The following is a 17,354-nucleotide window of genomic DNA, read 5'->3' on the forward strand; positions in this document are numbered from 1 at the left end:
CTTTTGAAGGACACGTCCTGTTGATATCACTTCCTGTTGATTATGAGACATTTCAGGGACATTTCCTGTTGATTTGGGGACACGTCCTATTGATATCAGGTCACTTCCTGTTGATTGGGGTGCATCTAGGGGACACATGCTGTTGATATCAGGTCAATTCCTGTTGATTTGGGGACATTTCGTGGACATGTCCTGTTGATATCAGGACACTTCCTGTTGTTTTGGGGACATTTCGGGGACAGAGCCTCTTGATACCAGGTCCCTTCCTGTTAATTTGGGTGCATTTAGGGGACACGTCCTGTTGACATCAGGTCACTTCCTGTTGAGATCAGGTTACTTCCTGTTGATTTGGGGGACACGTCCTGTTGATATCAAGTCACTTCCTGTTGATTTTTGGGCATTTTGGGGGTCACTTCCTGTTGGTATCAGGTCACTTTCTGTTGATTTGGGGACACGTCCTATTGATATCAGGTCACTTTCCGTTGATTTAGGGACATTTCAGGGTCACTTCCTGTTGATTTAGGGGCATTTCAAAGTCACTTCCTGTTGGGTTTGGAGGCATTTCAGGGTCACTTCCTGTCCATTTCGGGGTATTTTGGAGGTCACTTGCTGTAGACTGTGACCCATTTGGGGTCACCCCCTTTTGACTTCAGGCGTTTCGGGGTCACTTCCTATTAATATTTGATTACTTTGTTGACTTTGGGCTACTTCCTGTTGGTCTTGGGTAACTTCCTGTTGATTTGGAGGCATTTCGGAGTCACTTTCTGTCCATTTGGAGCATTTTGAGGTCACTTCCTGTCGATATCGGGTCACTTGTTGATTTAGGGGCATTCCGAGGTCACAACCTGTTGATACCGTAGCTTTAGCATTGCATGAAAAAAGCTACCATCAATAACTCATCATTTGTATATAAATTCGTGCCTGATGTAACACTCAGTTGAAACTAGTTGACGCGGCACATGACGTCACACGTCAGGTGACCTATAGAGATGAGTCCAGCAAGCGGGATGATTGACAGCTGTCATTTTATTAGCGACAGACTCCAAAACAACAAGAGTAGGCTACGCCACGTCGAGCTTGGAGATTGGCCCCGCCTACAAAGAACTCCCAATACAGAGGACGTTCCGGTTCGGCTAAATATGCTAATGTGACAACACGTGATTATTATTGACGTGGTTTGTATGCTTTGGCTCACAATTTTCTTCTAGTGGCTACACGTTGTAGAATACAGATTTTCATGATATATATTAGCTTAGCAACACAGACGGAAGGTTGTCTTTGTTTTTTCTCGATCGACGCTCCATCGTTCCCGCTTCGAACGCATTGGACGTCTAGCGAAGTCAATGGCGGCCGTTGAGTTGAAACAAAAAACATTGAATTGACAAAATGTGTTTTCCCGCTTTGGTTCCCGGACGGCTTCTTGAATTAGCGTCCAGGCGATGACCATCTTGAAAGTCGGTAGGTCGCACGGGCCTGTATGGATTGATCCGTAGAGCCTGAATATACATTTAACAAATACATAAAACGTATTTGGGGGAATTATGTAAGTATGTAAAAACAAGTCGAAAATGCTAATTCTGGAGAAATTGGGGAGACACCGAGAGCCAAAAGTGGTATTTGCCATGTGGCAAAATTGATTTTGCCATGTGGCATTTTTTTGTCCTTTGGTATCCATGGCAAAGACGTGCATTGCCTTCAATGGCATGGCCTTACTTGGGTTCCAGTTGATTGACAATGCGCTGTAAGTGTGTGGCCAACAATCACGGCCACACGTTTTTTTTTGCGATCTAAAATAAATGGAAAATTTGGACATGCATAGCCGTCAATGGCATGGATGCGCATGGCCTGCAAAAATGCCATATAACCTAAAAAATACCACATACCACAAAAAAATATGCCACAAACCAAAATCAATTTTGCCACATACCAATAAAAAATGCCACATGGCAAAATCCATTTTGCAACATGGCAAAAAAATAATAATTCCACCATGTTGCCAAATGGCAAAATCTATTTTTCCACATGGAATTAAAACTGCTACATGGCAAATTCTTTTTTTTCCAGATGGCAAAAAAAATGCCATATGTCAAAATCCATTTTGCCACATACCAAAAAAAACACATGGTAAAATCCATTTTGCAACATGGCAAAAAAAAAATGCCACCATGTTGCCACATGGCAAAATCTATTTTTCCACATGGCATAAAAAAATGCCACATGGCAAAATCTATTTTTCCAGATGGCAAAAAAAAATGCCACATGACAAAATTTATTTTGCCATGTGGCAAAATCTATTTTTCCACATGGCAATTTTTTTTCCAGATGGCAAAAAAATGCCACGTCAAAATCCATTTTGCCACATGGCAAAAAAAAAAAAAAAGCCACCATGTCTTCACATGGCAAAATCTATTTTTACACATGGCAATTTTTTTTTTCCAGATGGCAAAAAAATGCCACATGTCAAAATCCATTTTGACACATGGCAAAAAAAAAAAAAAAAAAAAAAAAAAAAAAAACATGGCAAAAGAAAAATGCCACCATGTTGCTACATGGCAAAATCTATTTTTCCACATGGCAATTTTTTTCCCCCAGATGGCAAAAAAGATGCCACATGGCAAAATCCATTTTGCCACATGACAAACACCGCTTTTCGTTCTCGGCCCTGCTGGGAAATTGCGATGGGAGCTTTGCTTTGACGGTTGGTAAAAACCTTAGATACTTCCTGTTGATTTGGGGGCATTTCGGGGTCACTTCCTGTTGATATCGACTTACTTCCTCTTGATTTGGGGGCATTCCAGGGTAACTTCCTGTTAATTTGGGGGCATTTGAGGTCACTTCCTTTTAAATTGGGGTCAATTTCAGGGTCACTTCCTGTTGATATTGAGTCACTTCCTGTTGATTTTTGGTCATTTTAGGGTCACTTTCTGTTGATAACGGGTCACTTCCTATTGATTTGGGGATCACATCCTGTTAAATTGGGGCCATTTTGGGGTCACTTCCTGTTGATTTAGGGCCATTTCAGGGTCACGTCCTGTTAAAAATAAAACCAATTGAAATTCCTTTTATTTTTGTAATGTTTTGTTAATTAAAAAATATTTTCTAAATCCTTAAATTTTCTTTAAGATCTTGCGATTTTAGCTTACTGTCTCAGTTTCCTTTCATTCCCATTTTTAAAATACTATTGTACTTTGTGTACATATGTATTCCTCCAACGCTTGATTTATATTTGTTAAATCTAAATTCAGGCATCCAGGAGTTAATTGCAGTTAGGAGTTAGCCAGTAGAGGGCAGCCTTCTGGAGGTGAGGAATTTACCAGTGGCGCACATTGTGACTTATGGGTGCCTGTGTTGCTTGTAGGTTACGCGCAAACCAGTAGAGGGCAGCCTTCCGTCTGTCGTAGCACGTAAGTGCTTGTTGTGCTAAAATGAAACAACGGGCACTTAGCGTAGAAAAGTCAGCCCGACCGCTCGTCGGGCCACCCGGACAGTCGTCCCCGAGGAGGTTACCCTCCGCCGGTTCCGATCCGGCCGCCAGCGACGTTCAGGCACTCGGTAATAGTCTTTCCCGGGAAGGAGCGAACCGAGCCGTAGGGGAGATGAAGTTTGCCGCCTCTCAAAAAACGGGGATGGCGGATCCACCGGGGGCTCGTTTCGACAACGCTGCCCAATATAATAATTTAGTCACATTGCGTGTTGGTAGGTGAGGGAAGGAGGGAGGAAGAGCGGGACGGGGTTGCCGCGGCAACGGCCTTCAGGACTTGTCGTCGTAGAGGTCCAGAGGGGCCTGCAGCTCGGGAAGCTCCATACGAGGCGGCGGCGGAGGCGAAGTGAACAAGTGGCCGCCTGTACACAGACAAGTAAACAAAGCGTTCCTTGTTATTTCCTTTCGATGACATATAAAACACGAAAGGTCGACCGATATATCGGGCCGATATCTGGACTTTTTTCAAGATCGGTAGATATCAGTTGATATACTGTTATGTATATATTCGGGCTGTCAAACAATTACAATTATTAATCGAGTTAATTACTGCTTAAAAATTAATCGTAATTAATCGCAATTCAAACCATCTTTAAAATATGCCATATTTTTCTGTAAATTATTGTTGGAATATAAAGACAAGACACCAGACGGATATATACATTCAACATACGGTACATATGTACCGTATTTGTTTATTATAACAATAAATCAAGATGGCATTAACATTATTTACATTCTCTTAAAGCGATCCATGGATAGAAAAACTTGTAGTTCTTAAAAGATAAATGTTAGTACAAGTTATAGAAATTTTATATTAAAACCCCTCTTAATGTTTTCGTTTTATTCAAATTTGTAAATTTTCAATCAAAAAATAAACGAGTAGCTCGCCATTGTTGTTGTCAATAATTACACCATGCTCACTCATTGTGCTTAAACTCATAAAATCATTTGGACCCAAGCGCCAGCAGAGGGCACCAAACAACAAAAAACTAGTAACAAGTGGACATTACACTGTACTGTCATTTTAGTCTGTTTGAGCGGGGCATGTGCGTTAATTGCGTCAAATATTTTAACGTGATTAATTTAAAAAATTAATTATCGCCCGTTAACGCAATAATTTTGACAGCCCTAGTATGTATGTATGTATGTATATAAATATATATATATATATATATACTGTGTATATATGTGTATATAAATATATATATATATATATCAGGGCTGTCAAAATTATCGCGTTAACGCGCGGTAATTAATTTTTTTAATTAATCACGTTAAAATATTTGACGCAATTAACGCACATGTCCCGCTCGGACAGTATTCTGCCTTTTGGTAAGTTTTACAGCAAGGTTTTTTGTGCTGTCTAACAGCGAACTCTTGTGGTCGCTTTGCGACATGGTTTATTGCTTTCTTGCCAGTTCAATATGGCTGCACGACGTCTCGGGCTGACGCCTTCGTTGTAATGTTGTGCTTATATGATCCTTGGACAAGATTTGTCCGTAAGTATGGTTGTTGTAAAGAATGTACATATTAGTAAGCAAAATGTTATATTTTTTTGTATGAGACACTTTTTGTTTATGTTTAGTGAACCTGTATAGCGTGCAAAGCTAACGTTGTTGCTAATGCAATGCTTGTTTACTTTTTTTTTGTAGTTTCACTACAGTCTAAAGAGGACAGTGGTTTGAGGCCATTTTATTAATAAATCAGATGAAAAAGGAAGAAGTCTGATTATTTTATTATATACTTTCTGTTGATATCAGGTCACTTCCTTTTATTTGAGGACATTTGGGGACACTTCCTGTTGATTTATGGACATTTGGGGAACACTTCCTGTTGGTTTGGAGACATTTGTGGGACACGTCCTATTGATATCAGGTCCTGAGGATAATCAATTTCTGTTGATTTAGGGACATTACGGGGACACTTCCTGTTGATTTGTGGACATTTGGGGGACGTGTCCTGTTGATATCGGGTCACTTCCTACTGATTTGGGGACACTTCCTGTTGATTCATAGACCTTTCGGGGACACTTCCTATTGATTTGTAGACGTTTGGGGGACACTTCCTGTTGGTTTGGGGACATTTGTGGGACACGTGCTATTGATATCAGGTAAATTCCTGTTGATTTGGGACCATTTAGAGGAAACATCCTGTTAATACCAGGTCAATTCCTGTTAATTTAGGGACATTTCGGGGACACTTCCTGTTGATTTGTGGACATTTCAGGGAAACTTCCTGTTGATTTGTGGACATTTGGGGGACGTGTCCTGTTGATATCGGGTCACTTCCTACTGATTTGGGGACACTTCCTGTTGATTCATAGACCTTTCGCGGACACTTCCTATTGATTTGTAGACGTTTGGGGGACACTTCCTGTTGGTTTGGGGACATTTGTGGGACACGTGCTATTGATATCAGGTAAATTCCTGTTGATTTGGGACCATTTAGAGGAAACATCCTGTTAATACCAGGTCAATTCCTGTTAATTTAGGGACATTTCGGGGACACTTCCTGTTGATTTGTGGACATTTCAGGGAAACTTCCTGTTGATTTGTGGACATTTGGGGGACGTGTCCTGTTGATATCGGGTCACTTCCTATTGATTTGGGGACACTTCCTGTTGATTCATAGACCTTTTGGGGACACTTCCTATTGATTTGTAGACGTTTGGGGGACACTTCCTGTTGGTTTGGGGACATTTGTGGGACACGTGCTATTGATATCAGGTAAATTCCTGTTATTTGGGACCATTTAGAGCAGTGGTCTCCAAACTATTCCACATTGGGCCGCAGTGGGTGCAGGATTTCACTGCAACCAAACAAGACCACACCTTTTCACCAATCTGGTGTTTTATAAGTGTAATCAGTTGATTACAGTCAGGTGCTGCATGTTTAAGGAGAAACCACATTGGTTAAAAGGTCTGTGCTTGATCGGTATGAACAAAAACCAGGACCCACAGCGGCCCTCGAGGACCGGTTTGGAGACCCCTGATTTAGAGGAAACATCCTGTTAATACCAGGTCAATTCCTGTTGATTTAGGGACATTTCGGGGACACTTCCTGTTGATTTGTGTGCATTTTGGGGTCATTTCCTGTTGATATCGTGTTCCTTCCTGTTGATTTTTTGTCATTTCGGCGGTCACTTCCTGTTGGTATCATGTCACTTCCTGTTGGTTTGTATTTTGAGGTCACTTCCTGTTGATTTGTGGGCATTTCGGGGGTCACTTCCTGTTGGTTTGTGTTTTCAGGTCACTTCCTGTTGGTTTGTATTTTCAGGTCACTTCCTGTTGATTTGTGGGCATTTCCGGGTCATTTCCTGTTGATATCGTGTCCCTTCCTGTTGATTTTTGGTCATTTCGGGGTTCACTTCCTGTTGGTCTCATGTCACTTCCTGTTGGGTTTGCATTTTCAGGTCACTTCCTGTTGATTTTTGGGCATTTCGGGGTCATTTGTTGTTGATATCATGTCACTTCCTGTTGATTTTTGGACATTTTGGGGTCACCTCCTGTTGGTATCGGGTCACTTCCAATTGATTTGTGGTGTTTGGGGGTCACTTCTTGCAAAACTGGGGGCATTTCAAGGTTACATCTGTTGGTTCGTATTTTGAGGTCACTTCCTGTTGACTCGGTGGCATTTTGGGTCACTTGCTGTTCATTTGAGGGCGTTTCAAGGTCACTTCCTGTTGGTTGGATCACTTTCTATTGATTTGGGGGAAAGATCTGCCTATATGATAACTGCCAATAGATTTGAGAGTTTTTTGTTTTTTTTAAATCAGCCAATATCAGCTGACATCTAGCCAATATAATAACATTTTTAGAGTTAAAAAATAATAAGTATAATAATAAACAACTATAACCCCGCCCCCTCTTTCTTACTGGTGACAGCGATGGCGATGTCAGCAGGGGTCCTGGGCGGGGCCTCCGGGCGGGGCGGGCTGAGCGGCTCCAGGCTGACAGCGGGTCGGCCGCCGCGCCGGCTCGGCGCCGCCGCCCTCTGTCCGGCAGGCGCCCGGGCGACTATCGGTCTCCTAAAGTCCGAAGACGCGCCGTCCACGTACGCGCCGCCGCTCTGCGCGGCAAACACGAATGAGCCCGGGCAGATAAAACGGCGGTCCGAGACGGACTCACCGCCACGCCCAGAGCCTTGAGGATGTCCAACTTGCACATGGGACACGTGCAGTGCTCGTTCAGCCAAGGATCCACGCAGGCCCTGTGGAAGACGTGCCTATATACACGCGTACGGACGTTACAAGACGCGTGGCGTCCGAGCGAAAGCTGCGCGCCGTCTCGCCACTTACTTGCAAGGAAGGACACGGACCACGTCGTTCAGCTGGTAAGCTTCAATACAAACGGCGCAGTGGTTGAAGTCGGGATCCGTCTCCTGCCGGGCGCACGTACAAAAGTGAGGGAAAATGTCAAATAGTGGCCCCGTGGGCTTCAGATGGACCCAGAGTTTTAGATTTGAGACCTTACCTTGTCTCCTTTCTTGACCGTTCTGGTGCCCAACTTCCCGATGGCCTTCTTGGCCGCGTCGCCCAGACGACGCTGCTGACATCGCATCGAGTAACTCATCATTTGCCACTAACGGCGATAGACAGTCGTACGTACGTGTCCTTGGTGCGCGGCGGCGCCGTATCGTATCTTCTGGATGAAGTAGAAAATGAGCCAGGCGGAGGAGATGATCATGAGCACGATGAAGGAGACGGAGACGAAGACCAGCGAGCCTCGGTTGACGGGTCCGCGTTGACCCACCAGGACGGTGACTGCCACGCTCAGGTTGCGCTCCAGGAGGGCCAAGATCTCCTTGCCGTACGCTTCGGTGATCATCACCGCCACCGTGTCGCCCGTCCCTGAAGGCCGAGACGGCGCCGTTCGGTCTCGTTCCGGACGGTGCGAACGCGAGAACTGACCTTCGTGGCCCATTTTGACCGTCTTGTTGGTGGAGTTGTTGTAGATGAGCACGGCGGACGCGTTGAAGGCGGCCGCCTTGAGGATTTTCTCCTTGAAGGTGCAGTTTCCTCTCTGTAGCAGCGCCACCCACTGGATGCCGCGGGGAGGCGCCACGAAACGCGTGTTGGGGTCGCAGCCCTGATGGTCCACCACTGCATGCAAGTAGCACGAGAACTTTGAGTGGCACGTTGAACTCCCATGAAAACATTTCCGTTCACTCCTATTGATTTTTAACAAAATAATACACTGCTGGCCAAAAATATTTTGTCAGATAATACTCCATTTCTCCCAGAAAATGATTGCAATTACAAATGCTTTGGTAGTAATACAGTGCCTTGCAAAAGTATTCGGCCCCCTTGAATCTTGCAACCTTTCGCCACATTTCAGGCTTCAAACATAAAGATATGAAATTAATTTTTTTTTTCAAGAATCAACAACAAGTGGGACACAATCGTGAAGTGGAACAACATTTATTGGATAATTTAAACTTTTTTAACAAATAAAAATCTGAAAAGTGGGGCGTGCAATATTATTCGGCCCCTTTACTTTCAGTGCAGCAAACTCACTCCAGAAGTTCAGTGGGGATCTCTGAATGATCCAATGTTGTCCTAAATGACCGATGATGATAAATAGAATCCACCTGTGTGTAATCAAGTCTCCGTATAAATGCACCTGCTCTGTGATAGTCTCAGGGTTCTGTTTAAAGTGCAGAGAGCATTATGAAAACCAAGGAACACACCAGGCAGGTCCGAGATACTGTTGTGGAGAAGTTTCAAGCCGGATTTGGATACAAAAGGATTTCCCAAGCTTTAAACATCTCAAGGAGCACTGTGCAAGCCATCATATTGAAATGGAAGGAGCATCAGACCACTGCAAATCTACCAAGACCCGGCCGTCCTTCCAAACTTTCTTCTCAAACAAGGAGAAAACTGATCAGAGATGCAGCCAAGAGGCCCATGATCACTCTGGATGAACTGCAGAGATCTACAGCTGAGGTGGGAGAGTCTGTCCATAGGACAACAATCAGTCGTACACTGCACAAATCTGGCCATTATGGAAGAGTGGCAAGAAGAAAGCCATTTCTCAAAGATATCCATAAAAAGTCTCGTTTAAAGTTTGCCACAAGCCACCTGGGAGACACACCAAACATGTGGAAGAAGGTGCTCTGGTCAGATGAAACCAAAATGGAACTTTTTGGCCACAATGCAAAACGATATGTTTGGCGTAAAAGCAACACAGCTCATCACCCTGAACACACCATCCCCACTGTCAAACATGGTGGTGGCAGCATCATGGTTTGGGCCTGCTTTTCTTCAGCAGGGACAGGGAAGATGGTTAAAATTGGATGCAGCCAAATACAGGAACATTCTGGAAGAAAACCTGTTGGTATCTGCACAAGACCTGAGACTGGGACGGAGATTTATCTTCCAACAGGACAATGATCCAAAACATAAAGCCAAATCTACAATGGAATGGTTGAAAAATAAACGTATCCAGGTGTTAGAATGGCCAAGTCAAAGTCCAGACCTGAATCCAATGGAGAATCTGTGGAAAGAGCTGAAGACTGCTGTTCACAAACACTCTCCATCCAACCTCACTGAGCTGGAGCTGTTTTGCAAGGAAGAATGGGCAGGAATGTCAGTCTCTCGATGTGCAAAACGGATAGAAACATACCCCAAGCGACTTGCAGCTGTAATTGGAGCAAAAGGTGGCACTACAAAGTAAGAGTGTGACAATATCTCGATACAGCGATATATCGCGATATTTTGCAACCCGATGGGTTATCGATATGCTCCCGCCAAGAATCGATACTTTTATTTAACATATTGGCCATACAATGGAGTATGGATGCTGTCAACTGCTCAATGTTTGTTGAGCAATTCCTTGGCGGTCCACTAGGGGCGCTCGGGAGTGGCGGTGAGGGTAAAGTGCGCACAAGTTGTCTAGAGAAGAAGAGAAGCTCCAAGTGGGTTGAAAAAATAAAAAAGCTCCGTGAGAACGGTGGAGGGAAAAAATGAGAAAAATATTGCTACAAATCACACATGGGGACACACTTTAGATTTTACACCAACAAGAAAGGAAGCAAGGTGAACAAGGACTTTGCTGTATGCAAGAATTGTCTAAGAAAAATAAGTTTCACTGGGAGCTGGTGACGTAGTGGACACTGGAGTTTGTGAGCTTTGCTTTCATCACTTGAGGTAAGAAAGTTTTGCAATGTAATTGACTTTTTAATTTACATGTATTATTTTGATGACATTTGGTGTTGAATGATATAAAATAAACCAGGACCCTAAACTGGATGAAAATGAATATCGAACAAGCCCACATGAATTTACAGATTTATTTGAGAACCAATTTCCATCTAGTTTACTACACAAACTGTTATTACTGTCATTTTGATACAATAAGCTATAAAAATGGTTTGAATAGGTTCCAAGATATATAAAGTGATGTGCATGATAATTAATGTAGCCTACATATTAAAAATAGGTAATTATTGATGTAGCCTACATATTAAAAATAGGTAATTATTGAATTTTTAATTTCTATACATTCAATTCATATTTTTTTTAATTCAATACTTCCAACACAAAAAAAAAAATCAGGATTTCAACTCAAACACTATGAAGTAGCTAATATTTTGTTGTTTTTAAGGTGAGGAAGACTGTGACTGAGCAAGTCTGACATCTTAATTGCTGAAGCAGATAGCGGAAGTGCTCAAACCAAGCAACAAAGTTCATATACGAAGAAAAGACCCACCAATTTTATCATTGCCCCACTCCAAGCTCAACTGCTGACACCTACGGCACTTTTTATTTTTTTATCTCTCCAAGCGATATCAGTGGTCGTGGTTGGTTTCCTCTATATGTGCAGGGGCACAATTTGCAGTAGATTTATATTTTACAGCAATGTTGCACAGAAAAGGTGTCACTGTTTAATAAATGACTTAAACAGTATTTTTTTCTATTTTCAAATATCTTTTTTTCGTTTCAACAGTTGTATCGTAGAATTTCATGTATCCAATTTCTGACCAATACATCGATAATCGCTGTATCGTGATATAATCGTTATCGTGAGCCTTGTATCGCGAATCGTATCGTATCGTGAGGTGCCCTGAGGTTCCCACTCCTACTACAAAGTATTAACGCGAGGGGGCCGAATAATATTACACGCCCCACTTTTCAGTTTTTTATTTGTTAAAAAAGTTTAAATTATCCAGTAAATGTTGTTCCACTTCACGATTGTGTCCCACTTGTTGTCGATTCTTGACAAAAAATTAAAATTTTATATCTTTATGTTTGAAGCCTGAAATGTGGCGAAAGGTTGCAAGGTTCAAGGGGGCCGAATACTTTTGCAAGGCACTGTATGTTCATTTACTGTGCTTGCAGTGAAAAAACACAAAAGAGAATGGAAAAAAAAAAAAGAAATGTTTTGCTCATGTAGTAAACCTAGCTGCGAAGAGAGCTGTAGGAATTAAAAGTGTGCCCAGCCTCACTTTACAAACAGCAAAGATTGTTTTCAGCACTTTTATGCAAAATTTCTTCAGATTAGTAAGAAGTAAGCACATAAATATTATCCACTAAAATGCATGTTTATATGATGGCAATTTAATTTTTGCTCGTTAGCAAAAAAAAAAAAACAAGGAAAAAAAAATACAATTGTTTTTTTTTTTCTTCCAGAGCATCAAATGTATTTAATCGAATCGAAAATTGTGTCCCCCGTATCGAAAATCGTACCGAACCGGTCATTTATTGTCAGACAGAAGCAGTACCCGGCACGTCACGCCAAAAAAATAAGTTAAAAATATCAAAATGGCTTACCTCTTTGTCCTCTGAAAGACAATGCCAACCCAACAAAATGTTTACCGCATAAATGTTTACTGCCGAGCTGGCATTAAAAGTCCACCCAAGTTGATTCAGTCTTCACATTTTCTCCTCCGAGTTTTTAGTTTCGGGAAACGTATGAAGAAAACATCCTTCATATGTCGTCATGTCTAGAGTCGTTTCTACAAGCTCCCAAAAAAGCAATGTGTGATCAGCATGCTTGTTTTTGAAAGATTACGGTAGAAAAGTAGCTGATTTTCCATTGCTTCTATGCGAGGGCGGGTCTATAATGTCCCACTTCTACTCTACTTCCGCTTTACGATGCAATGTCACGGTCTAAAAATAGCACGCGTGCGGTATGCCATTGGTTTAAAAAAAAAAAAAAGTGGGGGCGTGCGCAATAATATCGCATATCGCTATAATTTATGACATAAATTATCGCACACTAAAATTTGTTATCGCGACAGGCCTAACTTTGCATTCCCATGCTTCCTTACAATTTTGCTTCTCAAGTCCTCAGACAGTTCTTTGGTTTTCTTTTTCTTTTCTCCGTGTTCAATTTGGTACATACAAGGACACAGGACAGAGATTGAATCAATTTTAATCCATTTTAACTGGCTGCAAGTGTGATTTTAGTTATTGCCACCACCTGTTATGTGTCACAGGTACGTAACGGGTGCTGTTAATTACACAAATTAGAGAAGCATCACATGATTTCTCAAAGGGTGCCAATACTTTTGTCTGGCCCATTTATGGAGTTTTGTGTGAAATGATAATGATTTAATTTTTTCCCCCCATTCTCTTTTGTGTTCTTTCATTACAAGCAAAATAAATGAAGATATTACTACCAAAGAATTTGTAATTGATATCATTATCTGACAGAATTGCAGAGGTGCCAATACTTTTGTCCAGCAGTGTACCTATAAATCAAATTACAAATGCATTTTAAAAAAAAAACCATTAGCTCAAACAAAAACTTATGTTGGTCTTAACACGGAGCAGCTGGATTCAGCCATACGAAATGAAATGTCATATTCACGGTTGCCACTAGAAGGCAGTATGTCCACCCAAAATAAATAAAACTCAATGCAAACACTTTCAAAACAAACCATTACAACGCCACTATATACGAATACTCCAAGCAGCAAAATTTAATTTAATCTTCTAATCAAATTACTGGAGTTAATCGATTAATCGTTGCAGCACTACCAACAACATTGTCAACTGTGCTCTAGCTAAACGACGCGGACAGGATGCGAGGTGTGCTGCCCGACCAAGGTTGGTGCGCTTTTGAAGGGCGAGGTCGTCGCCGCCATCGAGAGCGAAATCTGACACCTGAGAGACAGCCGGCGGGCGCCATCCTGTGTTTTTGTGTCCTTGCATGCATTGTTTTGTTTTGCTGTCTTTGTTTTATGTTTGCACACGCGCTATTCTCTAAATTTTTGTGTTTACATGTGTCACTCGTGCGGGCTTTACCTCCGTGGCGCGGCGCGGGCGTGACCACTAGCAGCGAGCGTGTGTCCACTTTGGGCGAGTTGAGTCCGTAAGTACCCACTTCGCTGCTCATGACGTGGACAGCGTGCCCCCGCGCGTCCGTCACGCTGGCGCTGACCTTGGCGTTCACGTACTCCTCCGACGCTAAGACGGCGCGGTCCGAGCGTCCGGCCCGCGCCCACCGGGCCTGTAGCAGGAGCAGGAGCAAGACCGGAACCGGCGGCCCGGTCCGGCTGAAGGACCTCATGGTTCCCTCATTCAAAACTGTTGGCAGATAAAAGCAAAACATCACTACGCAAAAGATAATGATAATTTCAGTGCTGTTTGACGGCGATAGACCTCAATGGTAGCCGATGTTAATTTATGGATTAATATTAAAGTCGTTTTGGAGGCAAAAAGGATGTTTTTGCCATTCGTTGATTAATCAGGTAATTTATGAATCACATTATTAACGGTTAATATTCTATATTTAAAAAAATAGAAATGTAAACATTATGAAGTAGATAAAAAAATTGAATAAGTTTCCCCTTTTCTTAAAAGACAAAAAAAAAAAGTTAAAAAGAATGCTTCCCCCTTGTTTTTTCATTCAAAATGTACCTAGCTAGCTAGCTAGCTAGCTAGCACCTTCAATGGCAGCCAGAGCATTTATGAAAAAAACAATAATTCCGTTTGAAACATAAGGTTATTGATGTGTTTTAGTGCTGTAGGAAGCCATGTTACTAGCGTCTAGATAGCCAGCAACTTCAATGGCAGCCGAAGCGGTAATTTATGAAAAGCCTATTGGTGCACGACAAATATTAATCCGATAATTATCAGTCCGATAATAGGAATTATGACGTCATCCCGATAAATCCAATAACATTTATAATAGGACCGATAATATGCACTGTTCTGGCTTTACAGTTTACACACTAGAATGGGGAAATCAGATGACCATTTGCGTGGCTTTGCTCCCACCTGCTGGTCAGAATAATTCACTGCATCTATTTTTTGTTACAGTAGTTTGGTTCAATCACTTACACATTGTGGTGTCTAGCGGTAGCATTGACAGTTGTGAATGCTTACGTGTCCGTCTCGGAAATACATGTAAGTATTTTATGTTTACTATAACATATGATGTGAAATATATGTTTACTTCTGTGGTGAAATGTCATATGTACAGAACTTCATAAGTTGTGTTGTGGAAGCCAGCCAATGCTTTAGTAGCTCAAGCTAGTGTGCTATGCTATACATATAATAGTTGTGTTTGTAAGTGTATTGTGCAATTTGTTGTATATTGAGTATTGAATATGTGTATTTTTCTGTTGTACTTTCACAATATTAAGACGAGTGTCTTCCCATAAAAGCAAGAAAAGACTAAGCCTTGTGGTTAATGGAAGTGCATTTATTCTTAGCTGGCTGTCGGGCAGTGCAGAAGTGAAACGCACGGTTTTGTTTGTGTCATTATGAAAAATCTGGTGAGATCAAAGGTGAATCTATGATGAGTCCACCACTAGTTTTTTTCTTTTTTTTTTTTTAAACCTCCGGGTGTTCAAAAAACTCGTTATACATTTTAAAAATTATATATTTATTATCGGTTATCGGTATCGGCTTTGAGGACCAGGAAGTTATCGATATCGGTTTCAAAAAATGGATATCGTGCACCCCTAGAAAAAACATTAATTCTGTTTGAAAAGTAAGAAGGTTGTTGATGTGTTTTAGTGCTGTAGGACGCTATTTTACTAGTGTCTAGCTAGTTAGCACCTTCAATGGCAGCCAAAGCGTTAATTTATGAAAAAACATTCATTCTGTTAGAACAGTGGAAAGGTTTTTGATGCGTTTGAGTGTAGGAAGCTATATTACTAGTTATATTTAGGGCTGCAGCTATCGATTATTTTAGTAGTCGATTAATCAATGAACTAGATACTTCGAATAATCAGATAAAGAACATAAAAAATTAAAATATCGGAGCTGTGCCACAAACGGTATTAAAAAAATAAGGACCTATGTACAACAACAAAAAACAACTGGCTAACTTATATAGAAAAAGTCCACTAGCTTAAATGCTATAAAATACAAACTTTTTTTTATTTTTATAATGCTATTAACAAATGGTTCAGACACACATTCCCACAAAAATTGGCTAAATATACCTTTAAGATTCATTACAAATGCATACTTTTTTTTTTTTTTTTAAACTACCTCAAACAAAAACCTAGCTTATGTTGGTCTTAACAGGGCGCAGCTGGATTCGTCCCTGTAAAATGAAGCAGACTAGAGGGCAGTGTATCCACCCAAATCAATAAAACTAAATGCAAACACTTTTTTTTTTTTTTAAACCATTACGTTACTTAAATTAAACGAATACTCGAAGAAGCAAAATTTAATTTGAATCTTTTTTTTTTATCGAATACTCGAGTTAATTGATTACTGATTATATATTGATTGTAGTAAATTATATATTGATTATAGTTAAATTACTAGCATTTTGATAGGTAGCACCTTCAACGGTAGCCAAAGCGGTAATTTATGAAAAATCATTAATTCCATTAGAACAGTGGGAAGGTTATTGATGCGTTTGAGTGGTGTAGGAAGCTATATTACTAGCATCTAGATAGCTAGCGCCTTCAATGGCTGCCAAAGCGTTAATTTATGAAAAAAAAAAAAAATTTCCGTTGGAACAGTGGGAAGGTTATTGATGCGTTTGAGTGCTGTAGGAAGCTATATTACTAGCATCTAGCTAGCTAGTACCTTCAATGGCAGCCAAAGCGTTAATTTATGAAAAAAAAAATATTTCCGTTGGAACAGTGGGAAGGTTATTGATGCGTTTGAGTGCTGTAGGAAGCTATATTACTAGCGTCTAGCTAGCTAGCACATTCAATGGCAGTCGAAGCGTTCATTTATGAAAAAACATTTATTCCCTTAGAACAGTAGGTGTTATTGATGCGTTTAAGTGCTGTAAGAAATTACATTACTACGTGTTCAACCCCCCCCCCCCCCAAAAAAAAATATGATTTTTAAAGCTGCTCTGCTTCGTCAATAGCAGCCAATGTGTCTTCCTATCTTGTGCACAGTAGCATCTGTCTTGTATACATGACACGAGTGTCCTATTCTCCCCTCCGCGTGTCTCGACGTCCTCTACTCTCGTTTTTCTCTTGACGTCGACGCGTCCACGCCTGTCTAGAGTGGCTATTTTGTTGACGAAGGACGACCACCATCGCTGAGCGGTTTGTTATTGTGTCGCTTGTGCGGTTTGAAATGAGAAGCTCTCAATCAAAGGGTTCCATTTTCGACTGGCGGGATGCTTACCGCGTGCACGCGGACGCACCGCTTGGTGTTACGGGGGCTCGTCATCAACTGCTCCCCCCGTTCTTCTTCTGGTTTCTCGCTTTATTTCTCCTGTAGCCTTTTCACTTGTTGTGTTTCCGCTGCGGAAGGTAAAGAAGCTCGGCCTGCTCGGGAGATGACGCAGCGCGCATGCGCACACGTTTTGCGGCCAAGCATAGCGAGAAAGGATCCCGTGTTCCTAGATGTCTCAAGGTGGGGTCGGCGACGTCAGGAACTGGCAGCCATCTTGCATCGGAGGAACTCTGCTGGCGGGCTAACGTTTTTCTCCACTAAAATG

At 41.6% G+C, this 17,354-nt stretch overlaps 1 protein-coding gene across 1 annotated transcript; it reads right to left on the reverse strand.

Annotated features, from left to right (window-relative positions):
* Positions 1-1,752: 1,752 nt before the first annotated feature.
* Positions 1,753-17,254, reverse strand: rnf130 (ring finger protein 130). The gene is made up of 9 exons (XM_057850726.1): positions 17,039-17,254; positions 13,733-14,014; positions 8,393-8,584; positions 8,091-8,332; positions 7,956-8,027; positions 7,781-7,863; positions 7,611-7,707; positions 7,359-7,551; positions 1,753-3,843 (listed from the first exon to the last, which is right to left on the reverse strand). The coding sequence occupies exons 2-9, from the start codon at positions 13,995-13,997 to the stop codon at positions 3,752-3,754; spliced, it is 1,236 nt and encodes a 411-aa protein (XP_057706709.1). The 5' UTR covers positions 13,998-14,014; positions 17,039-17,254; the 3' UTR covers positions 1,753-3,751.
* Positions 17,255-17,354: the final 100 nt, after the last annotated feature.

Source organism: Corythoichthys intestinalis, chromosome 11 (genome assembly GCF_030265065.1).
Source record: "Corythoichthys intestinalis isolate RoL2023-P3 chromosome 11, ASM3026506v1, whole genome shotgun sequence".
Classification (NCBI taxonomy): Eukaryota; Metazoa; Chordata; class Actinopteri; order Syngnathiformes; family Syngnathidae; genus Corythoichthys; species Corythoichthys intestinalis.